At 44.1% G+C, this 27,927-nt stretch overlaps 1 protein-coding gene across 2 annotated transcripts in view; it reads left to right on the forward strand.

Moving 5' to 3' along the window:
- Positions 1 to 27,927, forward strand: part of LOC110499974 (prickle-like protein 1) — a 64,564-nt gene that overhangs the window by 27,559 nt on the left and 9,078 nt on the right. Inside the window, exons 1-4 of one of the 2 annotated variants that reach the window (XM_036959260.1) lie at positions 10,190 to 10,379; positions 21,461 to 21,658; positions 25,737 to 25,850; positions 26,871 to 27,008. In XM_036959260.1, coding sequence (XP_036815155.1) covers positions 21,479 to 21,658; positions 25,737 to 25,850; positions 26,871 to 27,008 — 432 coding nt within the window. In that variant the 5' untranslated portion in view covers positions 10,190 to 10,379; positions 21,461 to 21,478. Of the gene's footprint in view, positions 1 to 10,189; positions 10,380 to 21,460; positions 21,659 to 25,736; positions 25,851 to 26,870; positions 27,009 to 27,927 lie in introns of those variants that run through there. The other variant, XM_021577061.2, reaches the window with a different exon arrangement.

Raw genomic sequence — 27,927 nt, forward strand, 5'->3', positions numbered from 1 at the left:
GGAGGGCAACCACTCAACGAGATGAGCCGGCGGGGTAGAGCCGGCAGGGTGGAGCCAGCGGGGTGTTGTTTAACATTGGTAGAAGGTGCTATGGACCAGAGACCAGGCATGAGGTGCTGCATGGTCAGGTTTTTTGTTGTTGTTGTTTGTGTGTGTGTGTGTGTTTGTAGTGAATGGGGCTGTAAAGACCCCCGGGGGTAGATATTTATGGGGGAGCCTTAAAGGTCACGTCAGAGCTCGTCTCGTGTACACACACACACACACACACACACACACACACAAATCAAATGTATTTATATAGCCCTTCTTACATCAGCTGATATATCAAAGTGCTGTACAGAAACCCAGCCTAAAACCCCAAACAGCAAGCAATGCAGGTGTAGAAGCACACACACACACTCATGTATGCACGCACGTATGCAAGCAGGCACACACACACACACAAAGAGGTCAGGGATGTGGGGCTTGTCTTGCGGCGACATATCCGATGTTGAACCTTGAACTGTGAAATTGTTAGAGAGCCCTTTCTAACAACAGTGATGTAGGGCAGCCAGCGAGCATTGAAATGCAAGACTATGAGCAGAGCAGAACCAAGCCATGGCTTTTCTAATGTCTTTCTGATGTGCTGTATGTGATGTGGAGAAGGGTAAGAAACACTTACATCGTTTTGTCGTTGGCTTTAAAAACTACACTGAACAAAAATATAAACGCAACATGTAAAGTGTTGGTCCCATGTTTCATGAGCTGAAATAAAATATACCAGATATAACATACCAAATTTGTTTACATCCCTGTTAGTGAGCATTTCTCCTTTGCCAAGCTAATCCATCAACCTGGCAGGTGCGGAATATCAAGAAGCTGATTAAACAGCATGATCATGACACAGAGACTTCTGGAGGTGAAAGAAACGAACACCTGTTTAGACAAGGTCCTGGCTAGCGGAGTAGAACACCTGTTTAGGAGAGGTCCTGGCTAGCAGAGTAGAACACCTGTTTAGGTGAGGTCCTGGCTAGAAGAGTAGAACACCTGTTTAGGTGAGGTCCTGGCTAGCAGAGTAGAACACCTGTTTAGGAGAGGTCCTGGCTAGCGGAGTAGAACACCTGTTTAGGAGAGGTCCTGGCTAGCGGAGTAGAACACCTGTTTAGGCAAGGTCCTGGCTAGCGGAGTAGAACACCTGTTTAGGCAAGGTCCTGGCTAGCGGAGTAGAACACCTGTTTAGGTGAGGTCCTGGCTAGCAGAGTAGAACACCTGTTTAGGTGAGGTCCTGGCTAGCAGAGTAGAACACCTGTTTAGGCAAGGTCCTGGCTAGCGGAGTAGAACACCTGTTTAGGCAAGGTCCTGGCTAGCGGAGTAGAACACCTGTTTAGGCAAGGTCCTGGCTAGCGGAGTAGAATTCTTGAAAAATAAGCACCTTGTGCTGGGGCCAATAAAAAGGCCACTCTAAAATTTTGTCACACAACACAATGCCACAGATGTCTCAAGTTTTGAGGGAGCGTGCAACAGGCATGCTGACTACAGGAATGTACACCAGAGCTGTTGCAAGATAATTGAATGTTAATTTCTCTACCATAAGCCATCTCCAATGTCATTTTAGAGGATTTGGCAGTACGTCCAACCAGCCTCACAACCGCAGACCACATGTATGGAGTCGTGTGGGCTAGTGGTTCGCTGATGAACAGCGTGTCCCATGGTGGCGGTGGCGTTACGGTATGGGCGGTCATTAGCTACGGACAATGTTGCGTTTCTATTCTTGTTCAGTATGTGTGTTGATAGATTCAGTCATAAAACTTTAAAAGAGTTGTATAATTGATGAAAGCTTGGTGATGTATGGCGCAAGATTGAATTTAATGTATATGGACTCAGTCAAGTTTCAGTGCGGCATTGAAGTGACTTGCAATCCACAGGTGCCACTGCAATAGTCTTCCATGTGACTTGGCCCTTTGAACTTCTTCAACCATTAACATTTGAGTAATTTAGGCGAAGCTCTTATCCAGAGCAGCTTACAGTAGTAGTGTGTTTATACATTTTCGTACTGGTCCCCCGTGGGAACCGAATCCACAACCCTGGCGTTGCAAGCGCCGTGCTAAGCGCCGTGCTCTACCACATGGGACCAGTTAGTGAACTTTCTTCCCACTCAACTAACTTTCAAGACGAGAAGCAAGTCTGACAATTTCAACAGAGCCACATAGTCACATAGTCACACAGCCACATAGTCACATAGCCACATAGTCACATAGCCACATAGTCACATAGCCACATAGTCACATAGTCACATAGTCACATAGCCACATAGTCACATAGCCACATAGCCACATAGTCACATAGCCACATAGTCACATAGCCACATAGTCACATAGCCACATAGTCACATAGCCACATAGTCACATAGCCACATAGTTACATAGTCACATAGTCACATAGTCACATAGCCACATAGCCACATAGCCACATAGTCACATAGCCACATAGTCACATAGTCACATAGTCACATAGTCACATAGTCACATAGCCACATAGCCACATAGTCACATAGCCACATAGTCACATAGCCACATAGCCACATAGTCACATAGCCACATAGTCACATAGCCAACATTGAAATCTGCTGTCAGATTTACATATTTTGTAGATATTTCATCCCTTTAGTGACTTTCTGTTAAAATCATTTCATGACTTGTATCTTTTTTTTTACCAGTGTTCTATAGAATTTCTGTAACTCATGTGTTTCCAACTCATCTTGGCCTGAAAGTAGGATGCAGAGTTCTCCCTCCCCTTTAAGACTTGCTAAATGATGGAGCTGAAGTTTTTTTTGGTTGGGCACAAAGGTCTGTGGTCTGTACTGGGACCTGCTGAGTGGTGTGTCAATGGGCCACCCTGGCTTCCCTGGCCCTGGCTGCAACAATGGCTTTGTCCACACACACACATGTTGCAACAAAGACCAGGGAGTGCGTGCGTGTGTGGACAAAGCCATTGTGCAGTCAAGTTTCAGTTCAGCGTACACACACGCACGCAGGCACTCATGCACACACACACACACACACACACAAAAGCATGCACACATGCTTATTCACATAAAATCCACAAGCATCCATATTAGGGTAAAGCATGATGTTTCCCTAAAGCTGAGGTGACTAGGCCAGTGTTGTCCCCGCTAAATGATGTCCCCAGGGAAGTTAGGAACTCTATTTAGAGATGGACAGGGTTCCTTCCGGCAGACCACAGAGGAAGCTCAGGGTGACGGCCTCCACCACCTCAACCCCGGATCCAAACTAAACTAACTTTGTTTTCTGAGGCAACAGGAAGAGTTTCTTCACCTTTTAACATTCCTTTCCTCAGGGAGGGAAAGAGATGGAGGGGTCAACTGTCCTGCGGGGTTGGGGTCAAATCCATTTCCAGCCAAGTCAGGGAGTTTGGAATTTCAGTGTATTTCCTGAATTGACTGAATTAAAAGGGAATTGACCCCAGCCCTACTGTCCTGCTTGTGGGACATTCCAGTCGTTCCATAGCCAAAGGCAACTGACCAAAGAGGAAAAACACAACATATACGACAGCTACGCAAAACAGTTGAACAGTTACACAAAACAGTTGAACAGTTACAATAGTCACAACAGTTACAATAGTCACAACAGTTACAATAGTCACAACAGTTACAATAGTCACAACAGTCACAACAGTTACAATAGTCACAACAGTTACAATAGTCACAACAGTTACAATAGTCACAAAAGTTCAACAGTTACAATAGTCACAACAGTTACAATAGTCACAACAGTTACAATAGTCACAACAGTTACAATAGTCACAACAGTTACAATAGTCACAACAGTTACAATAGTCACAATAGTCACAACAGTTACAATAGTCACAACAGTTACAATAGTCACAACAGTTACAATAGTCACAATAGTCACAACAGTTACAATAGTCACAACAGTTACAATAGTCACAACAGTTACAATAGTCACAATAGTCACAACAGTTCAACAGTTACAATAGTCACAACAGTTACAATAGTCACAACAGTCACAATAGTCACAACAGTTACAATAGTCACAACAGTTACAACAGTCACAACAGTTACAATAGTCACAACAGTTACAATAGTCACAACAGTTACAATAGTCACAACAGTTACAATAGTCACAATAGTCACAACAGTTACAATAGTCACAACAGTTACAATAGTCACAATAGTCACAACAGTTACAATAGTCACAACAGTTCAACAGTTACAATAGTCACAACAGTTACAATAGTCACAACAGTTACAATAGTCACAATAGTCACAACAGTTCAACAGATCAGCAGTTCAACAATTACAACAGAACAACAGTTACAACAGTTACAACAGAACAACAGTTACAACAGAACAACAGTTACAACAGAACAACAGTTACAACAGTTACAACAGAACAACAGTTACAACAGTTACAACAGAACAACAGTTACAACAGAACAACAGTTACAACAGAACAACAGTTACAACAGTTACAACAGTTACAACAGAACAACAGTTACAACAGTTACAACAGAACAACAATTACAACAGAACAACAGAACAACAGAACAACAGTTACAACAGAACAACAGTTACAACAGTTACAACAGAACAACAGTTACAACAGAACAACAGTTACAACAGAACAACAGTTACAACAGAAAAACAGTTACAACAGTTACAACAGAACAACAGTTACAACAGAACAACAGTTACAACAGTTACATCAGAACAACAGTTACAACAGAACAACAGTTACAACAGTTACAACAGAACAACAGTTACAACAGAACAACAGAACAACAGTTACAACAGAACAACAGTTACAACAGAACAACAGTTACAACAGAACAGCAGAACAACAGTTACAACAGAACAACAGTTACAACAGAACAACAGTTACAACAGAACAACAGCTACAACAGAACAACAGTTACAACAGAACAACAGTTACAACAGAACAACAGTTACAACAGAACAACAGTTACAACAGAACAACAGTTACAACAGAACAGCAGAACAACAGTTACAACAGTTACAAAAGAACAACAAAACAACAGTTACAACAGAACAACAGTTACAACAGAACAACAGTTACAACAGTTACAACAGAACAACAGTTACAACAGAACAACAGTTACAACAGAACAACAGTTACAACAGAACAACAGTTACAACAGAACAACAGAACAACAGTTACAACAGTTACAACAGAACAACAGTTACAACAGAACAACAGAACAACAGTTAAAACAGAACAACAGTTACAACAGAACAACAGAACAACAGTTACAACAGAACAACAGTTACATCAGAACAACAGTTACAACAGAACAACAGTTACAACAGAACAACAGAACAACAGAACAACAGTTACAACAGAACAACAGTTACAACAGAACAACAGTTACAACAGAACAACAGTTACAACAGTTACAACAGAACAACAGTTACAACAGAACAACAGTTACAACAGAACAACAGTTACAACAGAACAACAGTTACAACAGAACAACAGAACAACAGTTACAACAGTTACAACAGAACAACAGTTACAACAGAACAACAGTTACAACAGAACAACAGTTACAACAGAACAACAGTTACAACAGTTACAACAGAACAACAGTTACAACAGAACAACAGTTACAACAGAACAACAGTTACAACAGAAAAACAGTTACAACAGTTACAACAGAACAACAGTTACAACAGTTACATCAGAACAACAGTTACAACAGAACAACAGTTACAACAGAACAACAGTTACAACAGTTACAACAGTTACAACAGAAAAACAGTTACAACAGTTACAACAGAACAACAGTTACAACAGTTACATCAGAACAACAGTTACATCAGAACAACAGTTACAACAGAACAACAGTTACATCAGAACAACAGTTACAACAGAACAACAGTTACAACAGAACAACAGTTACAACAGAACAACAGAACAACAGTTACAACAGTTACAACAGAACAACAGTTACAACAGAACAACAGTTACAACAGAACAACAGTTACAACAGAACAACAGTTACAACAGAACAGCAGAACAACAGTTACAACAGTTACAAAAGAACAACAAAACAACAGTTACAACAGAACAACAGTTACAACAGAACAACAGTTACAACAGTTACAACAGAACAACAGTTACAACAGAACAACAGTTACAACAGAACAACAGTTACAACAGAACAACAGAACAACAGTTACAACAGTTACAACAGAACAACAGTTAAAACAGAACAACAGTTACAACAGAACAACAGAACAACAGTTACAACAGAACAACAGTTACAACAGAACAACAGTTACAACAGAACAACAGTTACAACAGAACAACAGTTACAACAGAACAACAGAACAACAGTTACAACAGTTACAACAGAACAACAGTTACAACAGAACAACAGTTACAACAGAACAACAGTTACAACAGAACAACAGTTACAACAGTTACAACAGAACAACAGTTACAACAGAACAACAGTTACAACAGAACAACAGTTACAACAGAACAACAGAACAACAGTTACAACAGAACAACAGTTACAACAGAACAACAGTTACAACAGAACAACAGTTACAACAGAACAACAGTTACAACAGAACAACAGAACAACAGTTACAACAGAACAACAGTTACAACAGAACAACAGAACAACAGTTACAACAGTTACAACAGAACAACAGTTACAACAGAACAACAGTTACAACAGAACAACAGTTACAACAGAACAACAGTTACAACAGTTACAACAGAACAACAGTTACAACAGAACAACAGTTACAACAGAACAACAGTTACAACAGAAAAACAGTTACAACAGTTACAACAGAACAACAGTTACAACAGTTACATCAGAACAACAGTTACAACAGAACAACAGTTACAACAGAACAACAGTTACAACAGTTACAACAGTTACAACAGAAAAACAGTTACAACAGTTACAACAGAACAACAGTTACAACAGTTACATCAGAACAACAGTTACATCAGAACAACAGTTACAACAGAACAACAGTTACATCAGAACAACAGTTACAACAGAACAACAGTTACAACAGAACAACAGTTACAACAGAACAACAGAACAACAGTTACAACAGTTACAACAGAACAACAGTTACAACAGAACAACAGTTACAACAGAACAACAGTTACAACAGAACAACAGTTACAACAGAACAGCAGAACAACAGTTACAACAGTTACAAAAGAACAACAAAACAACAGTTACAACAGAACAACAGTTACAACAGAACAACAGTTACAACAGTTACAACAGAACAACAGTTACAACAGAACAACAGTTACAACAGAACAACAGTTACAACAGAACAACAGAACAACAGTTACAACAGTTACAACAGAACAACAGTTAAAACAGAACAACAGTTACAACAGAACAACAGAACAACAGTTACAACAGAACAACAGTTACAACAGAACAACAGTTACAACAGAACAACAGTTACAACAGAACAACAGTTACAACAGAACAACAGAACAACAGTTACAACAGTTACAACAGAACAACAGTTACAACAGAACAACAGTTACAACAGAACAACAGTTACAACAGAACAACAGTTACAACAGTTACAACAGAACAACAGTTACAACAGAACAACAGTTACAACAGAACAACAGTTACAACAGAACAACAGAACAACAGTTACAACAGAACAACAGTTACAACAGAACAACAGTTACAACAGAACAACAGTTACAACAGAACAACAGTTACAACAGAACAACAGAACAACAGTTACAACAGAACAACAGTTACAACAGAACAACAGTTACAACAGTTACAACAGAACAACAGTTACAACAGAACAAAAGTTACAACAGTTACAACAGTTACAACAGAACAACAGTTACAACAAACCAACAGTTACAACAGAACAACAGTTAAAACAGTTACAACATTTCACCTTACAGTGAAATGCTTACTTACAAGCCCTTAACCAACAATGCAGTTTAGAAAAGATAAGTGCTAAGAAAGTATTTACTAAATAACTGAAGTAAACAATTTTAAAAAATTAAAAAGAAAGAAAGAAAGAAGAAAAGTAATTAAAGAGCAACGATAAAATAACAGTAACAAGGCTATATACAGGGGTACCGGTACAGAGTCAATGTGCGAGGGCACAAGATAGTCGAGGTAATTGAGGTAATATGTACATGTTGGTGGAGGTAAAAGTGACTATGCATAGATAATAACTAGAGAGGGGAGGGGTCAATGTAAATAGTCCGGGTAGCCATTTGATTAGCTGTTCAGGAGTCTTATGGCTTGAGGGTAGAAGCTGTTAAGAAGCCGTTTATGTAAAACGCCCCTGTGGATTGAACCCAGTGTTACATTATTCTGTCTGTGTGGTGGGGTCTTGCTGACATCGTTGTTGACTGGGACAATGAGGCTACTGGTTTAGGGGACAGGGAGAAGTGGTCAATGGGTATGTGATGGAAAACTGAGACTGCATGTGACATCTAAATTGCATATTTACAAATCTACTCTCAGTAACAATTAAGCATGAATCACATTATATCACATCAGACACGACAAGACATTTGAGGTTAAGATGAAAGAAGATAAACAAAACGAGTAAAAAACACTTTTTTCAGTTGCTGTGATGGTTTCATAGTGAAAGGAGAGATAGGAATGTAATGTGAGAGCCATTGGACCTGTGGGCTTGGTTTGACCACCATCAGCCTGGTGGTAAGCCAAGCTGTGGCATCGGTCGCTGATGTGATGTGGTGTGATGCGCTCGTCAGGGAAAGAGTTCTTGTGGGGAATGCTCACTGGTGGTTCTCATTTGATGTGTGTTTGAAGTGCGAGAGGAGGTTCACCAAAGGGCGGAGACACCCTGAGCCTGGCCCTGCCCCTGAGTGTTTGGGTTAGGGTTTGGCAGGGGATAGGGGTTGGGGGGGAAGGGGGGGTTGGGGAGGTGGGAGAGCACACTGCCCACAAATTGAGGTGGAAACTGAGCTGTACTTCCTAACCTCCTGCCAAATGTATGACCATATTAGAGACACATATTTCCCTCAGATTACACAGACCCACAAAGAATTCTAAAACAAACCCGATTTTGCTAAACTCCTTTATCTATTGGGTGAAATACCACAGTGTGCCATCACAGCAGCAACATTTGTGACGTGTTGCCACAAGAAAAGGGCAACCAGTGAAGAACAAACACCATTGTAAATACAACCTATTTATGTTTATTCATTTTCCCTTTTGTACTTTAACTATTTGCACTATCACTATCATTGCAACACTGTATATAGACATAATATGACATTTGAAATGTCTTTATTCTTTTGGAACTTTTGTGAGTGTAATGTTTACTGTTAATTTTGTATTGCATATTTTCCTTTTGTTTATTATCTATTTCACTTGCTTTGGCAATGTAAGCACATGTTTCCCATGCCAATAAAGCCCCTTAAATTGAATTGAGTGACTGAGTGAGTAGTAGTGGGAATGCCATCTGGCTGAACTGCCCGCCTCCACACACATAGTCACACACCCTCAAACAGTCGCTTCACACCACATACACACACACACACAGAACACACACACACAGAACACACACACACAGAACACACACACACAGAACACACACATCTCTGGTTCTACTGTCTTTGCTTTGATGGTTGCTGTGGCTGTGCTGACCGCTCTCTGGGAGGGAAGGCTGTGCTGACTGCTCTCCGGGAGGGAAGGCTGTGCTGACCGCTCTCCGGGAGGGAAGGCTGTGCTGACCGCTCTCTGGGAGGGAAGGCTGTGTTGACCGCTCTCTGGGAGGGAAGGCTGTGCTGACCGCTCTCTGGGAGGGAAGGATGTGCTGACCGCTCTCTGGGAGGGAAGGCTGTGCTGACCGCTCTCTGGGAGGGAAGGCTGTGCTGACCGCTCTCTGGGAGGGAAGGCTGTGCTGACCGCTCTCTGGGAGGGAAGACTGTGCTGACCTCTCTCTGGGAGGGAAGGCTGTGTTGACCTCTCTCTGGGAGGGAAGGCTGTGTTGACCTCTCTCTGGGAGGGAAGGCTGTGCTGACCTCTCTCTGGGAGGGAAGGCTGTGCTGACCTCTCTCTGGGAGGGAAGGCTGTGTGCAGGGCAGAGGAGGAGGAGCCAGGCAGCTGTGAGCCTGTGACTGTCCTGGATTCAGTAGATCTACAGAAAGAGGGAAGGAGGCTGAGTCCGCAGAGAGAGAAACTGAAAGAGGAGAGGTTGCTGTCCTGGATTTTTTTTAGCTGCAATAGAGGGAGATTGAAAGAGGAGGGGCTGGGCCAAGAGCCATGTTGCCCAGAGCCAGTGGAGAATAACAGACAGGCCTGAGTCTTGATAAAAGCTTAGGAGAGCTTTCTGCACAGAGGTAAGACCACTGAGGCCTCTGCCAAAGGAATTTGATAGGAGTGGATAAGAAAAAATTGCTATTCTAGTTGTACCTGTACAGCCTAAAAAATACATTTGACATTTGAAATGGGATATTTTGCCTTAAATGTCTCAGCCTTAGCAGTAATTTCTAGCTTTAAACTGGATTTAAAGAGTGATTTTAACACTGTTTTATTGGTAAGATGTTTAAACTGTATTTAAGAGTGATTTTAACACTGTTTTATTGGTAAGATGTTTAAACTGTATTTAAGAGTGATTTTAACACTGTTTTATTGGTAAGATGTTTAAACTGTATTTAAGAGTGATTTTAACACTGTTTTATTGGTAAGATGTTTGCATTTATTTATTTTTACTCAGTCTTCCATTTTAGGAAAACATGTTTTGAATATGCATACATTCTACTGTAAGTGGGATACTAGTATGGGCATTGGTCATTGAAACTGTGTCTGAGGCACTGGGTCTAATGCTATCTGAACAGGATCAGCAGTGTGTTTGATGTTCAGCGAGCTGTGTGACAGCAGCATGTGTGTTGGGGACTGGGTGCAGGCTAGGCGGACACGTGCAGGTGGTCCCTCTCACAGCGCAGGGTAGGCAGGGTCTCTTATACCCATTTGGTCTTGAAATAACACCCCCCCTGGGATGGAGGGAGACACAAGGCTTAGCTAGCACTACTTTGAGTTGACATGGGATAGACAGGGCTGTGAGAAACTATTCTTTTAAAGATGATGTCACTGGTATTTGCGTGGTATTTTCAACATTACTAGTTCAACTTATTGTTTCGGTACCATTGAATAGTTGGATAATTTAGGTATTGGATAACGATTTTCCATTTAACACCGTTGATTCAAATGATTTAACATCTTAAATACTTCTCCGTTTTGAGAATGATTTATGTGTAGGTCAGTGTTTCTTTAAGTGCCAGTGATTTTACAAGGGGCTGGTTTTATAAAGCGCCAGCAGGTGACTCAGTCCTAATCTGAGTACATGTGTTTTTTTGGGGATTGTTTCGAGTTCCACGTTTTATTTGTCGTATGGGATACGCATGGTATACATTGTCCAACGAAATGCTTACTTGCTTGTTTATTGGATTTGAAATAATCTTTTCCGCCGATCTTGACTGGAGAAACATCTTGCAGAGAAAAACAGACTTGTCAGAGAAAAACAGACTTGTCTCAATATGAACTGGAGAACCTGAACCTTTTGAACTGAAAATCTGGTTCTCTCCAAGTAGACCTAGTGTACAACCCAAATAACACCCCATTCCCTATAAAGTGCACTACTTTCGACCAGAACCCTATGGGGCCCTGGTCAAAGTAGTACACTATATAGGGAATAAGGTGTAATTTGGGACGCTACCCTAGACCCTAACCAGAGTGAGTCTGTGGGTGAGACTGTGCCAAATCAAACATGTACAGTCCAGACATGCTGACAGAGAACCGTGTGTTGGGGCTGTGGGCTTGTCCATCATTCGTCTCCTTGAGGATGTGAGACAGTAATTCAGACCAGCAGCTGGTTATTTTCCCTATTCTTTTAACCAGGGTTGTTCATCTACCGTACTAGATGGATTTACTGTGTACATCTACACTATATTTGGAGGACATCTTTCAATCAATGAGTTGAGATGAGAAATACAATACAAAATTTTTTATTGAACTGCGAAGTATGACTCCTGGTTTATTTAGTCTTGTGGGACTGTGTCATTATCCTTCAATAAATCTGCTGAGAACGTGAAGCAGATGTCAGGACACTTGTGGTATCCCATCTATATGTTGGCTGTATGGCAGCACAGATCCTGTTGTTTCCCTCATTCCATGACTGAAGTGTCCCCTACATTGTAATTCATTGCGCATTTAGCATTTCCATAGGAGTCAATAGTCAGTGGTTACCCCAGCAGGGTTTATCTCTATCCATACTCCCAGACTCCACCAACCCACTACACTGTCCCCCTCACCCTGCTCTGTGGGGGGATACCCTACCACCCACTCCCCGCCCGGCTGGGGGTACAAGGTCTCTGTGGGGAGATCAGATATGCATCTGAGGCTCCCAAGGTAAAGCCATGTTAACAAGCACCTTTACAAAAGGCTGTTAAACATTCAACACTGCAGGGGTCCGGGCCACATCGGCCAGAGGGAGGGGAACACAGGAACTAGCTTACTGTGAGCTAACATTGTAAGAGCTAACTTTTCAACTCTTGAGCTTTGAGAGTTTGTCAGAGAGTTTGTGTGTGTGCTGGGTAAGATGGTTTGGTAGTCAGTCAGTAGGTTGAGGAAATTAAATCAATGACATCTGAGGTGAGAATTAGCATACTTGCAGATGATGTTCAGGGAAAGGCATTGAGCTATTGTCTCTGATGGGTAACAAATGTGTTTTTATTTAACTAGGAAGGTTAGTTAAAAACAATTTCTTATTTTACAATGATGGCCTACCCCGGCCAAACCCGTACAATGCTGTGCCAATTGTGCGCCGCCCTATGTGACTCGCAATCACGGCCGTGATACAGCCCGGGATCTAACCAGTCTGTAGTGATGCCTCTAGCACTGCCTTAGACCGCTGCGCCACTCGGGAGCTATGGTCTCTGATGGGTAGCCAGTGAAGTCTGATCTGGCTGTATCTCAGACTTGACATTCTTCTGAGGCAGGTTCTGAAGGGGAAGAAGAAGCTTCTTATCTGAGCAAACATCTTTCGCTCTCTATCTTCTCTCTCTCTCCATCTTCTCTCTCTCCCCCTCACTTTCCCCCTCTCTTTCTCCCTCCTCTCTCCCCCCCTCACTTTCTCCCTCATCTCTTTATCTTCTCTCTCTCTCTCTCTCTCTCGCTCCCCCCTCTCTTTCTCTCTAATGAATGTCATATGTATCCCCCTCTGTGACATAGCATGGTCCATGCTGCTAAAGTCATGTTCTCTCTCTACTTTACTCTGGCTGAACTTTCTCTATAGCCTTAATCTACCCTGAGATACACAACCCACTACTCTCTATATACAGTAGTTAACAATCTACCCTGAGATACACAACCCACTACTCTCTATATACAGTAGTTAACCTTAATCTAGCCTGATATACACAACCCACTACTCTCTATATACAGTAGTTAACCTTAATCTAGCCTGAGATACACAACCCACTACTCTCTATATACAGTAGTTAACCGTAATCTAGCCTGATATACACAACCCACTACTCTCTATATACAGTAGTTAACCGTAATCTAGCCTGATATACACAACCCACTACTCTCTATATACAGTAGTTAACCTTAATCTAGCCTGATATACACAATCCACTACTCTCTATATACAGTAGTTAACCTTAATCTAGCCTGATATACACAATCCACTACTCTCTATATACAGTAGTTAACCTTAATCTAGCCTGATATACACAACCCACTACTCTCTATATACAGTAGTTAACCTTAATCTAGCCTGATATACACAATCCACTACCCTCTCTCAACAAGGCCACATAGTTTGGGGTTATTTCAATAGACGTAGATACAACAAGAAGGGTCTTATTTTGCACCCTTTTGATTGAAGACAGGTTCTCTTGGTTTGAGGGTGAATGGGTGAATCATTGTGAATGCAGTAGTTAACAGCTCATCTTTGGGAGAGAGAGACGGGGGCAGAGAGAAAGACAGACATTGTGGGTCAGATTACACAGCCCCACAAACATTTCCAAAACAAATCCAATTTTGATAAACTTCCATATCTATTAGGTGAAATATCAGTGTGCCATGACAGCAGCAAGATTTGTGACCTGTGTCCACTGTAATGAATACTCAGGGAGAAAAAGGTGTAGATTCACACGCAGGGCGCGGCAGTTGTTAATTTCACCTTCGCAGAAGGCAGGAATAGTGGTCACAGACAGGCAATGGTCATACACAGGTAGGCAAACAGGCAGGTAAATCAAAACTAGGACTGAAGGCTATAATTTGTTCCCACAAACGAGCTAAGAAAAGGCTTAGTAGAGTCAAAACGAACAATACCTCACAAAGGCACAAACAATGCAAATAGTCCGGGTAGCCATTTGATTACCTGTTCAGGAGTCTTATGGTTTGGAGGTAAAAACTGTTGAGAAGCCTTTTTGTCCTAGACTTGGCACTCCGGTACCGCTTGCCATGCGGTAGTAGAGAGAACAGTCTATGACTCGGGTGGCTAGGGTCTTTGACAATGTTTAGGGCCTTCCTCTGACACCACCTGGTGTAGAGGTTCTGGATGGCAGGCAGCTTAGCCCCAGTGATGTACTGGGCCGTACGCACTACCCTCTGTAGTGCCTTGCGGTCGGAGGCCGAGGAATTGCCGTACCAGGCAGTGATGCAACCTGTCAGGATGCTCTCGATGTTGCAGCTGTATAACTTTTTGAGGATCTCAGGACCCATGCCAAATCCTTTTCGTTTCCTGAGTGGGAAAAGGTTTTGTCGTGCCCTCTTCACGACTGTCTTGGTGTGTTTGGACCATTCTAGTTTGTTGTTGATGTGGACACCAAGGAACTTGAAGCTCTCAACCTGCTCCACTACAGCCCCGTCAATGAGAATGGGGGCGTACTCAGTCCTCCTTTTCCTGTAGTCCAAAATCCTCTCTTTAGTCTTGGTTACATTGAGGGATAGGTTGTTATAATGGCACCACCTGGCCAGGTCTCTGACCTCCTCCCTATAGGCTGTCTTGTCGTTGTCGGTGATCAGGCCTACCATTGTTGTGTCGTCTGCAAACTTAATGATGGTGTTGGAATCATGCCTGGCCATGCAGTCGTGGGTGAACAGGGAGTACAGGAGGGGACTGAGCACACACCCCTGGGGGGCTCCAGTGTTGAGGATCAGCGTGGCAGATGTGTTGCTACCTACCCTCACCACCTGGGGGCGGCCCGTCAGGATCCACCCCCAGGAAGTCCAGGATCCAGTTGCAGAGGGAGGTGTTTAGTCCCAGGATCCTTAGCTTAGTGATACGCTTTGAGGGTACTATGGTGTTGAACTCTGAGCTGTAGTCAATGATTAGCATTCTCACATAAGTGTTCCTTTTGTCCAGGTGGGAAAGGGCAGTGTGGAGTGCAATAGAGATTGCATCATCTGTGAATCTGTTCGGGCGGTGTGCAATTTGGAGTGGGTCTAGGGTTTCCGGGATAATGGTGTAGATGTGAGCCATGACCAGCCTTTCAAAGCATTTCATGGCTACGGACGTGAGTGCTACGGGTCTGTAGTCATTTATGCAGGTTGCCTTTGTGTTCTTGGGCACAGGGACTATGGTGGTCTGCTTGAAACGTGTTGGTATTACATACTCAATCAGGGGCATGTTGAAAATATCAGTGAAGACACCTGCCAGTTGGTCAGCACATGCCCGGAGCACACGTCCTGGTAATCCGTCTGGCCCCGCAGCCTTGTGTATGTTGACCTGTTTACAGGTCTTACTCATGTTGGCTATGGAGAGCGTGATCACACAGTCGTCTGGAACAGCTGATGCTCTCATGCATGCCTCAGTGTTGCTTGCCTCGAAGTGAGCATAGAAGTGATTTAGCTCGTCTGGTAGGCTCGTGTCCCTGGGCAGCTCGCGGCTGTGCTTCCCTTTGTAGTCTGTAATAGTTTGCAAGCCCTGCCACATAAGACGAGCGTCGGAGCCGGTGTAGTATGACTCAACCTTAGCCCTGTATTAACTCTTTGCCTGTTTGATGGTTCGTCGCCTGGCATAGCAGGATTTTTTGTAAGCTTCCGGGTTAGAGTCCCGCACCTTGAAAGCGGCAGCTCTGCACTTTAGCTCAGTGAGAATGTTGCCTGTAATCCATGTCTTCTGGTTGGGGTATGTACGTACAGTAACTGTAGGGACGACATCCTCGATGCACTTACTGATGAAGCCAATGACAGATGTAATGTACTCCTCAATGCCATTGGAGGAATCCCAGAACATGTTCCAGTCTGTGATAGTAACAGTCCTGTAGCTTAGCATCTGCTTCATCTGAACACTTTTTTTATAGACCGAGTCACTGGTGCTTCCTGCTTAAATTAAGCAGGATTCAGGAGGATAGAGTTGTGGTCGGATTTACTAAATGGAGGGTGAGGAAGAGCTTTGGGTTAGGGTTAGAAGTTAGGGTTAGGTTTAGTACTAGGATCAGGTGTAGGGTTAGGAGTTAGGGTTAGGTTTAGTATTAGGGTCAGGTGTAGGGTTAGAAGTTAGGGTTAGGTTTAGTACTAGGGTCAGGTGTAGGGTTAGGAGTTAGGGTTAGGTTTAGTACTAGGATCAGGTTTAGGGTTAGGAGTTAGGGTTAGGTTTAGTGCTAGGGTCAGGTTTAGGGTTAGGGAAAATAGGATTTTGTGTCCCCCCACAAGGTTAGTTGAACAAATCGGTGTGTGTGTGTGTGTGTGTGTGTGTGTGTGTGTGTGTGTGTGTGTGTGTGTGTGTGTGTGTGTGTGTGTGTGTGTGTGTGTTGTAGGCATGTGGACTGTGCTGCCCTACGGGTGTGTGTGAGCGTTCCTGTCGAGGCCAGGCATGCAGACCGTGCATCTCCTGCTGCTATCTCACAGAGACTCGTTACTAAACGAGAACAGGATGCAGAGCAAACAGCTGACTCTTAAACAGTTTGGCCTCTGTCAGTGGAGGGGTGTGTGCGTACCTGTCTGCTTGCATATCTGTCTGTGTTCTGGTCCTCTACTATCACAGTGTTCTGACCCTCTACCATCACAGTGTTCTGACCCTCTACTATCACAGTGTTCTGGTCCTCTACTATCACAGTGTTCTGGTCCTCTACTATCACAGTGTTCTGACCCTCTACTATCACAGTGTTCTGATCCTCTACTATCACAGTGTTCTGACCCTCTACTATCACAGTGTTCTGATCCTCTACTATCACAGTGTTCTGGTCCTCTACTATCACAGTGTTCTGACCCTCTACTATCACGGTGTTCTGGCCCTCTACTATCACAGTGTTCTGACCCTCTACTATCACAGTGTTCTGACCCTCTACTATCACAGTGTTCTGGTCCTCTACTATCACAGTGTTCTGACCCTCTACTATCACAGTGTTCTGACCCTCTACTATCACAGTGTTCTGGTCCTCTACTATCACAGTGTTCTGACCCTCTACTATCACAGTGTTCTGATCCTCTACTATCACAGTGTTCTGACCCTCTACTATCACAGTGTTCTGATCCTCTACTATCACAGTGTTCTGGTCCTCTACTATCACAGTGTTCTGACCCTCTACTATCACGGTGTTCTGGCCCTCTACTATCACAGTGTTCTGACCCTCTACTATCACAGTGTTCTGACCCTCTACTATCACAGTGTTCTGGTCCTCTACTATCACAGTGTTCTGACCCTCTACTATCACAGTGTTCTGACCCTCTACTATCACAGTGTTCTGGTCCTCTACTATCACAGTGTTCTGGTCTTTTACTATCACAGTGTTCCGACCCTCTACTATCACAGTGTTCCGACCCTCTACTATCACAGTGTTCCGACCCTCTACTATCACAGTGTTCTGACCCTCTACTATCACAGTGTTCTGACCCTCTACTATAACAGTGTTCTGACCCTATACTATCACAGTGTTCTGGCCCTCTACTATCACAGTGTTCTGGCCCTCTACTATCACAGTGTTCTGACCCTCTACTATCACAGTGTTCTGACCCTCTACTATAACAGTGTTCTGACCCTCTACTATCACAGTGTCCTGGCCCTCTACTATCACAGTGTTCTGGCCCTCTACTATCACAGTGTTCTGGCCCTCTACTATCACAGTGTTCTGGCCCTCTACTATCACAGTGTTCTGGCCCTCTACTATCACAGTGTTCTGGCCCTCTACTATCACAGTGTTCTGGTCCTCTACTATCACAGTGTTCGGGTCTTCTACTATCACAGTGTTCTGACCCTCTACTATCACAGTGTTCTGACCCTCTACTATCACAGTGTTCTGACCCTCTACTATCACAGTGTTCTGACCCTCTACTATAACAGTGTTCTGACCCTCTACTATCACAGGGTTCTGGTCCTCTACTGTCACAGTGTTCTGACCCATTACTATCACAGTGTTCTGGCCCTCTACTATCACAGTGTTCTGGCCCTCTACTATCACGGTGTTCTGATCCTCTACTATCACTGTTTTCTTTCTGGTCTACTGTCACGCCTGACTTCTTCAAAGGCACCAGTCAAGTGTGGCGGCTTTCCTCAGCTGTATTCCCACCAGCCCCCCTAGCCCCATGTGCCCTGCCCAGCCACGGGGGGGGGGGGGGGGGGGGGGGGGGGGGGGGGGGGGTGGAAGCTGGGGTACGAGGAGGGTGGAGGGGGTGCGCATTTCTTTTGAGAAATGATCACAACTGCCCATTATTTTCCCCCATGCCTTTTTGTCCTACAAGGCCGTTCAGCGTGGCTGGTACAGCTCACCAGAGTAGCATTCAGATGGTATGTTACTTCAGGCAGGTTGGAACTTTTCAAGTAGCAATAGTGGTAGTAGGAAATCACATTTATCAGGCTTACAAAATAGTTGTAATACTGTGGTGGTACAGTAGTAGTACAGTATTATCACAGTAGTAGTACAGTAGTAACACAGTAGTAGTACAGTAGTAGTAGTAGTATAGTAGTAGTAGTACAGTAGTAGCACAGTAGTAGTAGTACAGTAGTAGTAGCACAGTAGTAGTAGTAGTACAGTAGTAGTAGTACAGTAGTAGCACAGTAGTAGTAGCACAGTAGTAGTAGTACAGTAGTAGAACAGTAGTAGTAGCACAGTAGTAGGAGCACAGTAGTAGTAGTACAGTAGTAGTAGTAGGAGTACATTAGTAGTACAGCAGTAGTAGTACAGTAGTAGTAGTACAGTAGTAGCAGCACAGTAGTAGTAGTAGTACAGTAATAGTAGTACAGTAGTAGCACAGTAGTAGTAGCACAGTAGTAGTAGTACAGTAGTAGTAGTACAGTAGTAGCACAGTAGTAGTAGGACAGTAGTAGCACAGTAGTAGTAGTAGTACAGTAGTAGAACAGTAGTTGTAGCACAGTAGTAGTAGTACAGTAGTAGTACAGTAATAATAGTACAGTAGTAGCACAGTAGTAGTGCAGTAGTAGTTCAGTAGTAGTACAGTAGTAGTACAGTAATAATAGTACAGTAGTAGTAGTACAGTAGTAGTACAGTATTAGCCCCAGTAGTAGCCCCTGTAGTAGCCCCCGCATTAGCCCCAGTAGTAGCCCCTGTAGTAGCCCCAGTATTAGCCCCCGCATTAGCCCCAGTAGTAGCCCCTGTAGTAGCCCCTGTAGTAGCCCCTGTAGTAGCCCCAGTAGCAGCCCCAGTATTAGCCCCAGTAGTATCCCCAGTATTAGCCCCAGTAGTAGCCCCTGTAGTAGCCCCAGCATTAGCCCCAGTATTAGCCCCAGTAGTAGCCCCTGTAGTAGCCCCAGTATTAGCCCCAGTATTAGCCCCAGCATTAGCCCCAGTATTAGCCCCAGTAGTAGCCCCAGCATTAGCCATAGTATTAACCTCAGTATTAGCCCCAGTAGTAGCCCCTGTAGTAGCCCCAGTATTCGCCTCAGTAGTAGCCCCAGTAGTAGCCCCTGTAGTATCCCCAGTATTAGCCCCAGCATTAGCCCCAGTAGTAGCCCCTGTAGTAGCCCCTGTAGTAGCCCCAGTATTAGCCCCAGTAGTATCCCCAGTATTAGCCCCAGTATTAGCCCCAGTAGTATCCCCAGTAGTAGCCCCTGTAGTAGCCCCAGTATTAGCCTCAGTAGTAGCCCCAGTAGTAGCCCCTGTAGTAGCCCCAGTATTAGCCCCAGTAGTAGCCCCTGTAGTATCCCCAGTATTAGCCCCAGCATTAGCCCCAGTATTAGCCCCTGTAGTAGCCCCAGTATTAGCCCCTGTAGTAGCCCCAGTATTAGCCCCCGTAGTAGCCCCTGTATTTCTATCTGTCCGTGTCAGGGTCCACTTGATGGTCCCCATCCCTTTCTCTCTCATCCCTCCACCCCTCTATCTCTCATACCTCCATCTCTCTATTTCTCACCTGTCAGACAGACAGCGCTCTGGCCTCCTCTGATTGACCTCTGTCTCTTCCCTTTATCCATTCCAAAGATGAAAGGATGATTAGAGAGACAGACAGACGCCCTTTTCCCTCCATCTCTGAGGCAGGTTGAAAAACAAACAGCCCTGAGGAGAAGAAGAGGGGCGGAGAGATAAACGAAAGAGACGGGTAAAGAACAGGGGCTTTGGACATTCGCCACATGGCACTGTGATCCACAGGGAGTTGTGTATCCTATAGCCAGGGAGTTGTGTATCCTATAGCCAGGGAGTTGTGTATCCTATAGCCAGGGAGTTGTGTATCCTATAGCCAGGGAGTTGTGTATCCTAAAGCCAGGGAGTTGTGTATCCTATAGCCAGGGTTACTGTTGTAATACAGACTTCCAGCTGTAGTCAATGTGTTGTGTATCATATAGCCAGGGTTACTGTTGTTATACAGACCTCCAGCTGTAGTCAGGGAGTTGTGTATCCTATAGCCAGGGTTACTGTTGTTATACAGACCTCCAGCTGTAGTCAGGGAGTTGTGTATCCTATAGCCAGCGTTACTGTTGTTATACAGACCTCCAGCTGTAGTCAGGGAGTTGTGTATCCTATAGCCAGGGTTACTGTTGTTATACTGACCTCCAGCTGTAGTCAGGGAGTTGTGTATCCTATAGTCAGGGTTACTGTTGTTATACAGACCTCCAGCTGTAGTCAGGGACTCACTCATCTCATCCCCCTACTATAAATATCTGTATTTATCACCAGAGGAACAAAAGTGTTGCAGAGATCCCTTCAGCGCCTTTCGGGGAAGATAACCCACATGAACGCTGTGCTGGTGGTGACTCAGTCAGTGCTAAGCTGTGCAACATGTCTGAGACTGACTGGGTGAATGATGTTTGGGTCACTTTTGTTAGGAACCAAACTGAAGAAAAACTGACTGAAACATGGAGGGACAAATGAAAGGACTAAGAAATGCTCACTTTCATCTCCACAATGAACCCTGGACCATGTGTACTATTGTATGTGGATGATGTATCTATCACTCTGCCTTGAGTAAAACATATCTCTCTCTCTCTCCCTCTCTCCCTCCCCCTCTCCCTCTGCAGTAGAAGGCGTGGTGTGTGATGAACCTAGAGAGTGCGTGTGGTTACCAGGTCGGGGCGCGGAGCCCGCGGGAAGTGATGGAGCAGAAAGTCCAAGGTCAGCTGAACTTTGGCTTCCAGAGGAGTTCCACGTCAGACGACGACTCAGGCTGTGCCCTGGAAGAGTACGCCTGGGCACCGCCTGGCCTCAGACCCGAACTGGTGAGATGCCCCCAAATATACAACACAACAGGGTCCCGTGTAGCTCAGTTGGTAGAGCATGGCGCTTGCAATGCCAGAGTTGTGGGTTCGATTTCCACGGGGGACCAGAAAATTCAAATTAAATGACTAAAAATATTTAATTTTCATGAAATCACAAGTGCAATATAGCAAAACACAGCTTAACTTGTTAATCCACCTGGTGTGTCAGATTTCAATAAAGCTTTTCGGTGAAAGCATAACAAGCGTTTATGTAAGAACATCTCTCTCAGTAGAGAAAATATTACAAACAGCTAGCAGCCAAGTAGATTGGTCACGAAAGTCAGAAGAGCAATAAATTAAATCACGTACCTTTGATGCTCTTCAGATGTTTGCACTCACGAGACTCCCAGTTACACAATAAATGTTCCTATTGTTCCATAAAGATTATTTTTATATCCAAAATACCTCCATTTGTTTGGCTCGTTATGTTCAGAAATCCACAGGCTCGAGCGGTCACGTCATCGCAGACGAAAATTCAAAATAGTATCCGTAAAGTGCGTAGAAAGATGTCAAATGTTTTTATAATCAATCCTCAGGTTGGTTTTACATTATATAATCGATAATATGTCAACCGGAATGTAGCTTCTTCCATAGGCGAGAGAGAAAATGGTTGTTGCGCATGAAGAATTCTGCTGGCACCCAGTCATGGGTTCTTTCTCGCTCATTTTTCAAAATAAAAGCTTGAGGAAGCTATAGGAAAAGGAATCTGGTTGATATCCCTTTATATGGAGGCAAGGCATCCAGGGGAACAGAGAGCTTTCAGGAAAAACAGCACTTCCTTGTTGGATTTTCCTCAGGTTTTCGCCTGCAGTATCAGTTCTGTTATACACACAGACAATATTTTGACAGTTTTGGAAACTTTAGAGTATTTTCTATCCTAATCTGACAATTATATGCATGTTCTAGTTTCTGGGGTTTCAAATGGGTACGTTTTTCTAGCCAAAAACTAAAATACTGCCCCCTACACTCAAGAAGTTTAACAAACTATAGTTTTGGCAAATCGGTTAGGACATCTACTTTATGTATGACACAAGCCATTTTTCCAACAATTGTTTACAGACAGATTATTTCACTTATAATTCACTGTATCACAATTCCAGTGGGTCAGAAGTTGACTGTGCCTTTAAACAGCTTGGAAAATTCCAGAAAATGTTGTCATGGTGTTCGAAGCTTCTGATAGGCTAATTGACCTAATTTGAGTCAATTGGAGGTGTACCTGTGGATGTATTTCAAGGCCTACCTTCAAACTCAGCACCTTTTTGCTTGACATCATGGGAAAATCAAAAGAAATCAGCTAAGATTCTAGACCACCACAAGTCTGGTTCATCGTTGGGAGCAAATTCCAAATGCCTGAAGGTACCACGTTCATCTGTACAAACAATAATATGCAAGTATAAACACCATGGGACCACGCAGCCATCATACCGCTCAGGAAGGAGGCATATTCTGTCTCCTAGAGATGAATGTACTTTGGTGCGAAAAATGCAAATCAATCCCAGAACAACAGCAAAGGACCTTGCGAAGATGGTGGAGGAAACAGGTACAAAAGTATCTATATCCACAGTAAAACAGCTAAATGAGTCCTATACCGACATAACCTGAACGGCCGCTCAGCAAGGAAGAAGCCACTGCTCCAAAACCGCCATAAAAATGCCAGACTACAGTTTGCAGCTGCACATGGGGACAAAGATCGTACTTTTTGGAGAAATGTCCTCTGGTCTGATGAAACAAAAATAGAACTGTTTGGCCATAATGACCATCGTTATGTTTGGAGGAAAAAGGGAGGGGCTTGCAAGCCAAAGAACACCATCCCAACCGTGAAGCAGGGGGGTGGCAGAATCATGCTGTGGGGGTGCTTTGCTGCAGGAGGGACTGGTGCACCTCACAAAATAGATCACTTCATGAGAAAGGAAAATTACATGGATATATTGGAGCAACATCTCAAGACATCAGTCAGGAAGTTAAAGCTTGGTCGCAAATGGGTCTTCCAAATGGACAATGACCCCAAGCATACTTCCAAAGTCGTGGCAAAATGGCTTGAAGATAACAAAGTCAAGATATTGGAGTGGCCATCACAAAGCCCTGACCTCAATCCTTTAGAAAATTTGTGGGCAGTACTGAAAACGCATGTGTGAGCAAAGAGGCCTACAAACCTGAATCAGTTACACCAGCTCTGTCAGGAGGAATGGGCCAAAATTCACCCAACTTATTGTGGGAAGCTTGTGGAAGGCTACCTGAAACGTTTGACCCAAGTTAAAGAATTTAAAGGCAATGCTACCAAATACTAATTGAGTGTATGTAAACTTCTGACCCAATGGGAATGTGATGAAAGAAGTAAAAGCCGAAATAAATCACTCTCTACTATTATTCTGACATTTCACATTGTTAAAATAAAGTGGTGATCATAACTGATCTAAGACGGGGAATTTTTACTCTGGTTAAATGTCAGGAATTGTGAGAAACTGAGTTTAAATGTACTTGCCTAAGGTGTATGTATCTTCTGACTTCAACTGTATATGCAATATAACCCACGACCTTGCCGTGTCTAGTGTCATGCTCTTACCAACTGAGCCACATCAGCCCATATAGAAAGGACCCATAAAAACATTTGGCTCGTTTAGATAGGAGCTGAGAAACACCATAGTAGTTTTCTTTGTCATTATTTTCCTCGTCATAACTCCATTAGGCATATTGCCAGGCCTCCTCGGGTTATTGGGGTGGTGAGCAGGGCAGAGGGAGGGTTTGTCATATTCTTGTCACCCTGAAACCGGACAAAGCTGCTCCTCTCTAACTGTCACTGTGGCACTTTTACCCTTAGGGCCACTGGCTTGGCTACTACTTTGCCCCTTGGGGCAGTTGACAGCAACTGAAGGCTACATTAGGAGGGAGGGTCATGACTGCTACCAGATTAAAGGGTGGGATGTTCTTGTCTCCTGTTTAGAAGGGGTTTCCTGCTGCTCGGCCCATCTCTGGGAATTGCAATTGACCCCCACAATCCTCAGTGTTGAGCTGTCGTAAATGATGCACATTTCATGCTGCAGTTACTCCTGCATCCACCTCCCTCGGTCAGGGCTAAAGAGCAGTAAGATGACTGACCCCCTACCTCCAGGGCTGTGTGTTTCTCCACTGTAATGTGCACAACAGGGCCGTTCAACAGAATAGTGGCTGTAAAGGCATTACAGTTGACCCAGGCATTTACACACAAAAGGGGGCTGTTTATTTGGAGGCTTCAGAGCCTGGGTCTCTTGTTGCTTCAGCCCCCCCCCCCCCCCCCTTCATTGCTTCCATGTGTGCTGTTTAAAGGGAGGTAGAGGGGGATAGAGAGTGGGGGGAGTAAGGGAAGAAAGGGAGAGAGACAGAGGGAGAGAAGGAAGGGAAGGTAGTTGGGAGAGTGCCACATAACACAAGTGGACCCTGTTTGTGAACGAGCCTGTAAAAGGCAGCTGTGGCGAGGTCCCCTCCAAGCTAAACCTAGTGTTGCCAGCAACCAGCGGGACGGGGGGACTGATCCACATCTAAAGGCCTCCTCCTGCATCTGATCTGTCAGATCTCTACTAATCACCAGCAGACTTTTCCATGCCAGAGTTTGTAATATATATATATATATATACACACACACACATCCTGTCTCAGTGTCTTTGGGGTGGTGCTTGACAAGTCTGACTGTCTCAAACAATGGAGCCCTCCACTATGCTCACTTTTCAGGTAGGGACACACACGCACACAGCGTGTGATCCAGGGACAGGCTTAGCTGGTATTATCATGTCTAATGTGCTGAATAACATTTATCTGGGCCAGTGAAATAGTTTAAGAGAAATCTGGGAAGTTGCTCCTCCGTTTGACAGGGAGCTAGGATCCGGTCAGGGCTGTTTTTATATTCTCCATTAAGAACAATGTTACTTCACAGTATAAACAACACTTCAGGTTAATTTTGTAGGTAGGTGTAAGCATGGCGCTACCAAAGGATCAAATACACAATGTGTGTGTGTGTGTATGTGTGTGTGTGTCTACCATCTGTCTTCTGCTCTGTGTGCTCCAGGTCCAGCTGTATTTCGCATGTCTGCCTGAGGACAAGGTTCCTTACGTTAACAGTCCTGGAGAGAAGTTCAGAATCAAACAACTCCTCTATCAGCTGCCTCCACATGACAACGAGGTAAGGAAAAGGCCCCAAAAGAGTGTGGTTGTACGTGCATGGGTGTGTGTATGTTTGTGTGTACGCTGTGTCTGTACGTGTGTGTGTGTGTGCCATAAAATGCATCCCAGCATGCCCTCTCATTAAAGGCATCGTAACAGGGCAGGTCTCACAGCAGGACAGCACCCATTTTCCCACCATCCATCCATCCCATCCCTCCCTCCCTCCCTCCCTCCCTCCCTCCCTCCCTCCCTCCCTCCCTCCCTCCCTCCCTCCCTCCCTCCCTCCCTCCCTCCCTCCCTCCCATCCATCCATCCATCCATCCCATCCATCCATCCATCCATCCCATCCATCCCATCCATCCATCCCATCCCCTTTCCCAGACTCAATGTTGTTTGAAGATGTGTCCAACCCTTGTCCTTCCCTGCCTTGCAGTAAACCTCTGTTTAAGACCACCTTACCACCTACCAGGGTTGGGTTCAATTCCATTCCAAATCAGACAGGAAATAAATGGAAAGTCCAATCCTCCAAGCAATTACATTTCATTTGACTTCCAGTTTACTGAATTGAAATGGGATTGAAATGTGATTGACCCCCCCCCCCCCCCCCCCATTCACATTATCACCATCAGAGTCTTTAGTCCCTTGATCCAACGCTGGGTCACAGACTGTCATGCCCTGGGTACAGTAAGCCCTTTGACTATGATTTGATGATGTTTGCTGACAGCCCCCACCAGCAGGGTTCCTGTCATAGTCTTTCTGGGGACAGACCAGTGGGATAGGCGACACTGCTGAAAGACGTCCTTTATTTGTGCCACCACCGCAGTGACATCACAGCCTGAGCCAGAGCTGCTTCTCTTTGTGGTTCTTCCCCTCGTGATTCCACTCTAAACACAACCCCTGTAAAACGTCTGCTTTCCCTTGGTAACGGTTTGAGGAGAGACATCAAAAAAACGGTTGTCACTCTCTGCTTTGTGTTGTCCAATTAAAGTCCACTTTGGACGATGTTTAACGAAGGCCTGTCTTCTTTCACTCCCTTCAGGGCCGCTACTGTCAGTCTCTCAGTGAGGAGGAGAAGAAGGAGCTCCACATGTTCAGTGTCCAGAGGAAGAAGGAGGCGCTGGGGAGGGGCTCTCTCAAACTCCTGCCCCGGGACCTGCTACACAGCGTCTGTGAACATGTACGTCCCCTCTCGCACACCGCCACTCACCTCAGTTCCTAACAGGAACATTTTCACATATACACTACCGGTCAAAAGTTTTACAACACTTACTCATTCAAGGGTTTTTCTTTATTTTTACTATTTTCTACATTGTTGAATAATAGTGAAGACATCAAAACGATGAATTAACACATATGGAATCATGTAGTAACCAAAAAAGTGTTTAACAAATCAAAATATATTTTATTATTTAGTAGTACATGATTCTTTAAAAAGCCACCCTTTGCTTTGATGACAGCTTTCCACACTCTTGGCATTCTCTCAACCAGCTTCACCTGGAAGATGTAGAAGATGTACAATGTAAAAATAGTACAAAAAATAAAGAAAAACTCTTGAATGAGTAGATGTTCCAAAACTTTTGACCGGTATTGTATGTAACAGTTTGCAAAGTTATAGGAACTGTTGTAAGCCATATAACCCAATGAAATTACTATTGAGAGGCAAAAAGCAGAACTATCTGTAGCCTGTGCTTCACTAGAGGAGTCTGTTTCTCTTAGAACCTCCTATTCCTCTGTGTTGTATGTCAACCATGCTATGTAAGAGATCCCTAAACATATGGTGGTTTTGCAGCCATCGGAAATCTAAAAAGCCTCTCAGAGTTGGAGTGTAGCTCCAGTGGGTTGACTTGACTCTGTGCTCTGCTCGATCCTCAGTGTTTTATTTAGTGTACTTACAAATGGGGCCTGAGCAGCCCGGGGGATGTAAACTGTGAATGTGATGTTGTTTGTAGTCCCAGTGTTAAAGCACTGCCTGTGTCCTCACATGACACACACACAGAGAAACCGAGAGGAACAACCCAACTGCAGAGGGACCGTAGGCGACCACAGTTAGCCCCACGGTCAGAATTCCCATAATAACACCAGATGCCATGTTATGA

Source organism: Oncorhynchus mykiss, chromosome 2 (assembly GCF_013265735.2).
Source record: "Oncorhynchus mykiss isolate Arlee chromosome 2, USDA_OmykA_1.1, whole genome shotgun sequence".
NCBI lineage: Eukaryota > Metazoa > Chordata > Actinopteri > Salmoniformes > Salmonidae > Oncorhynchus > Oncorhynchus mykiss.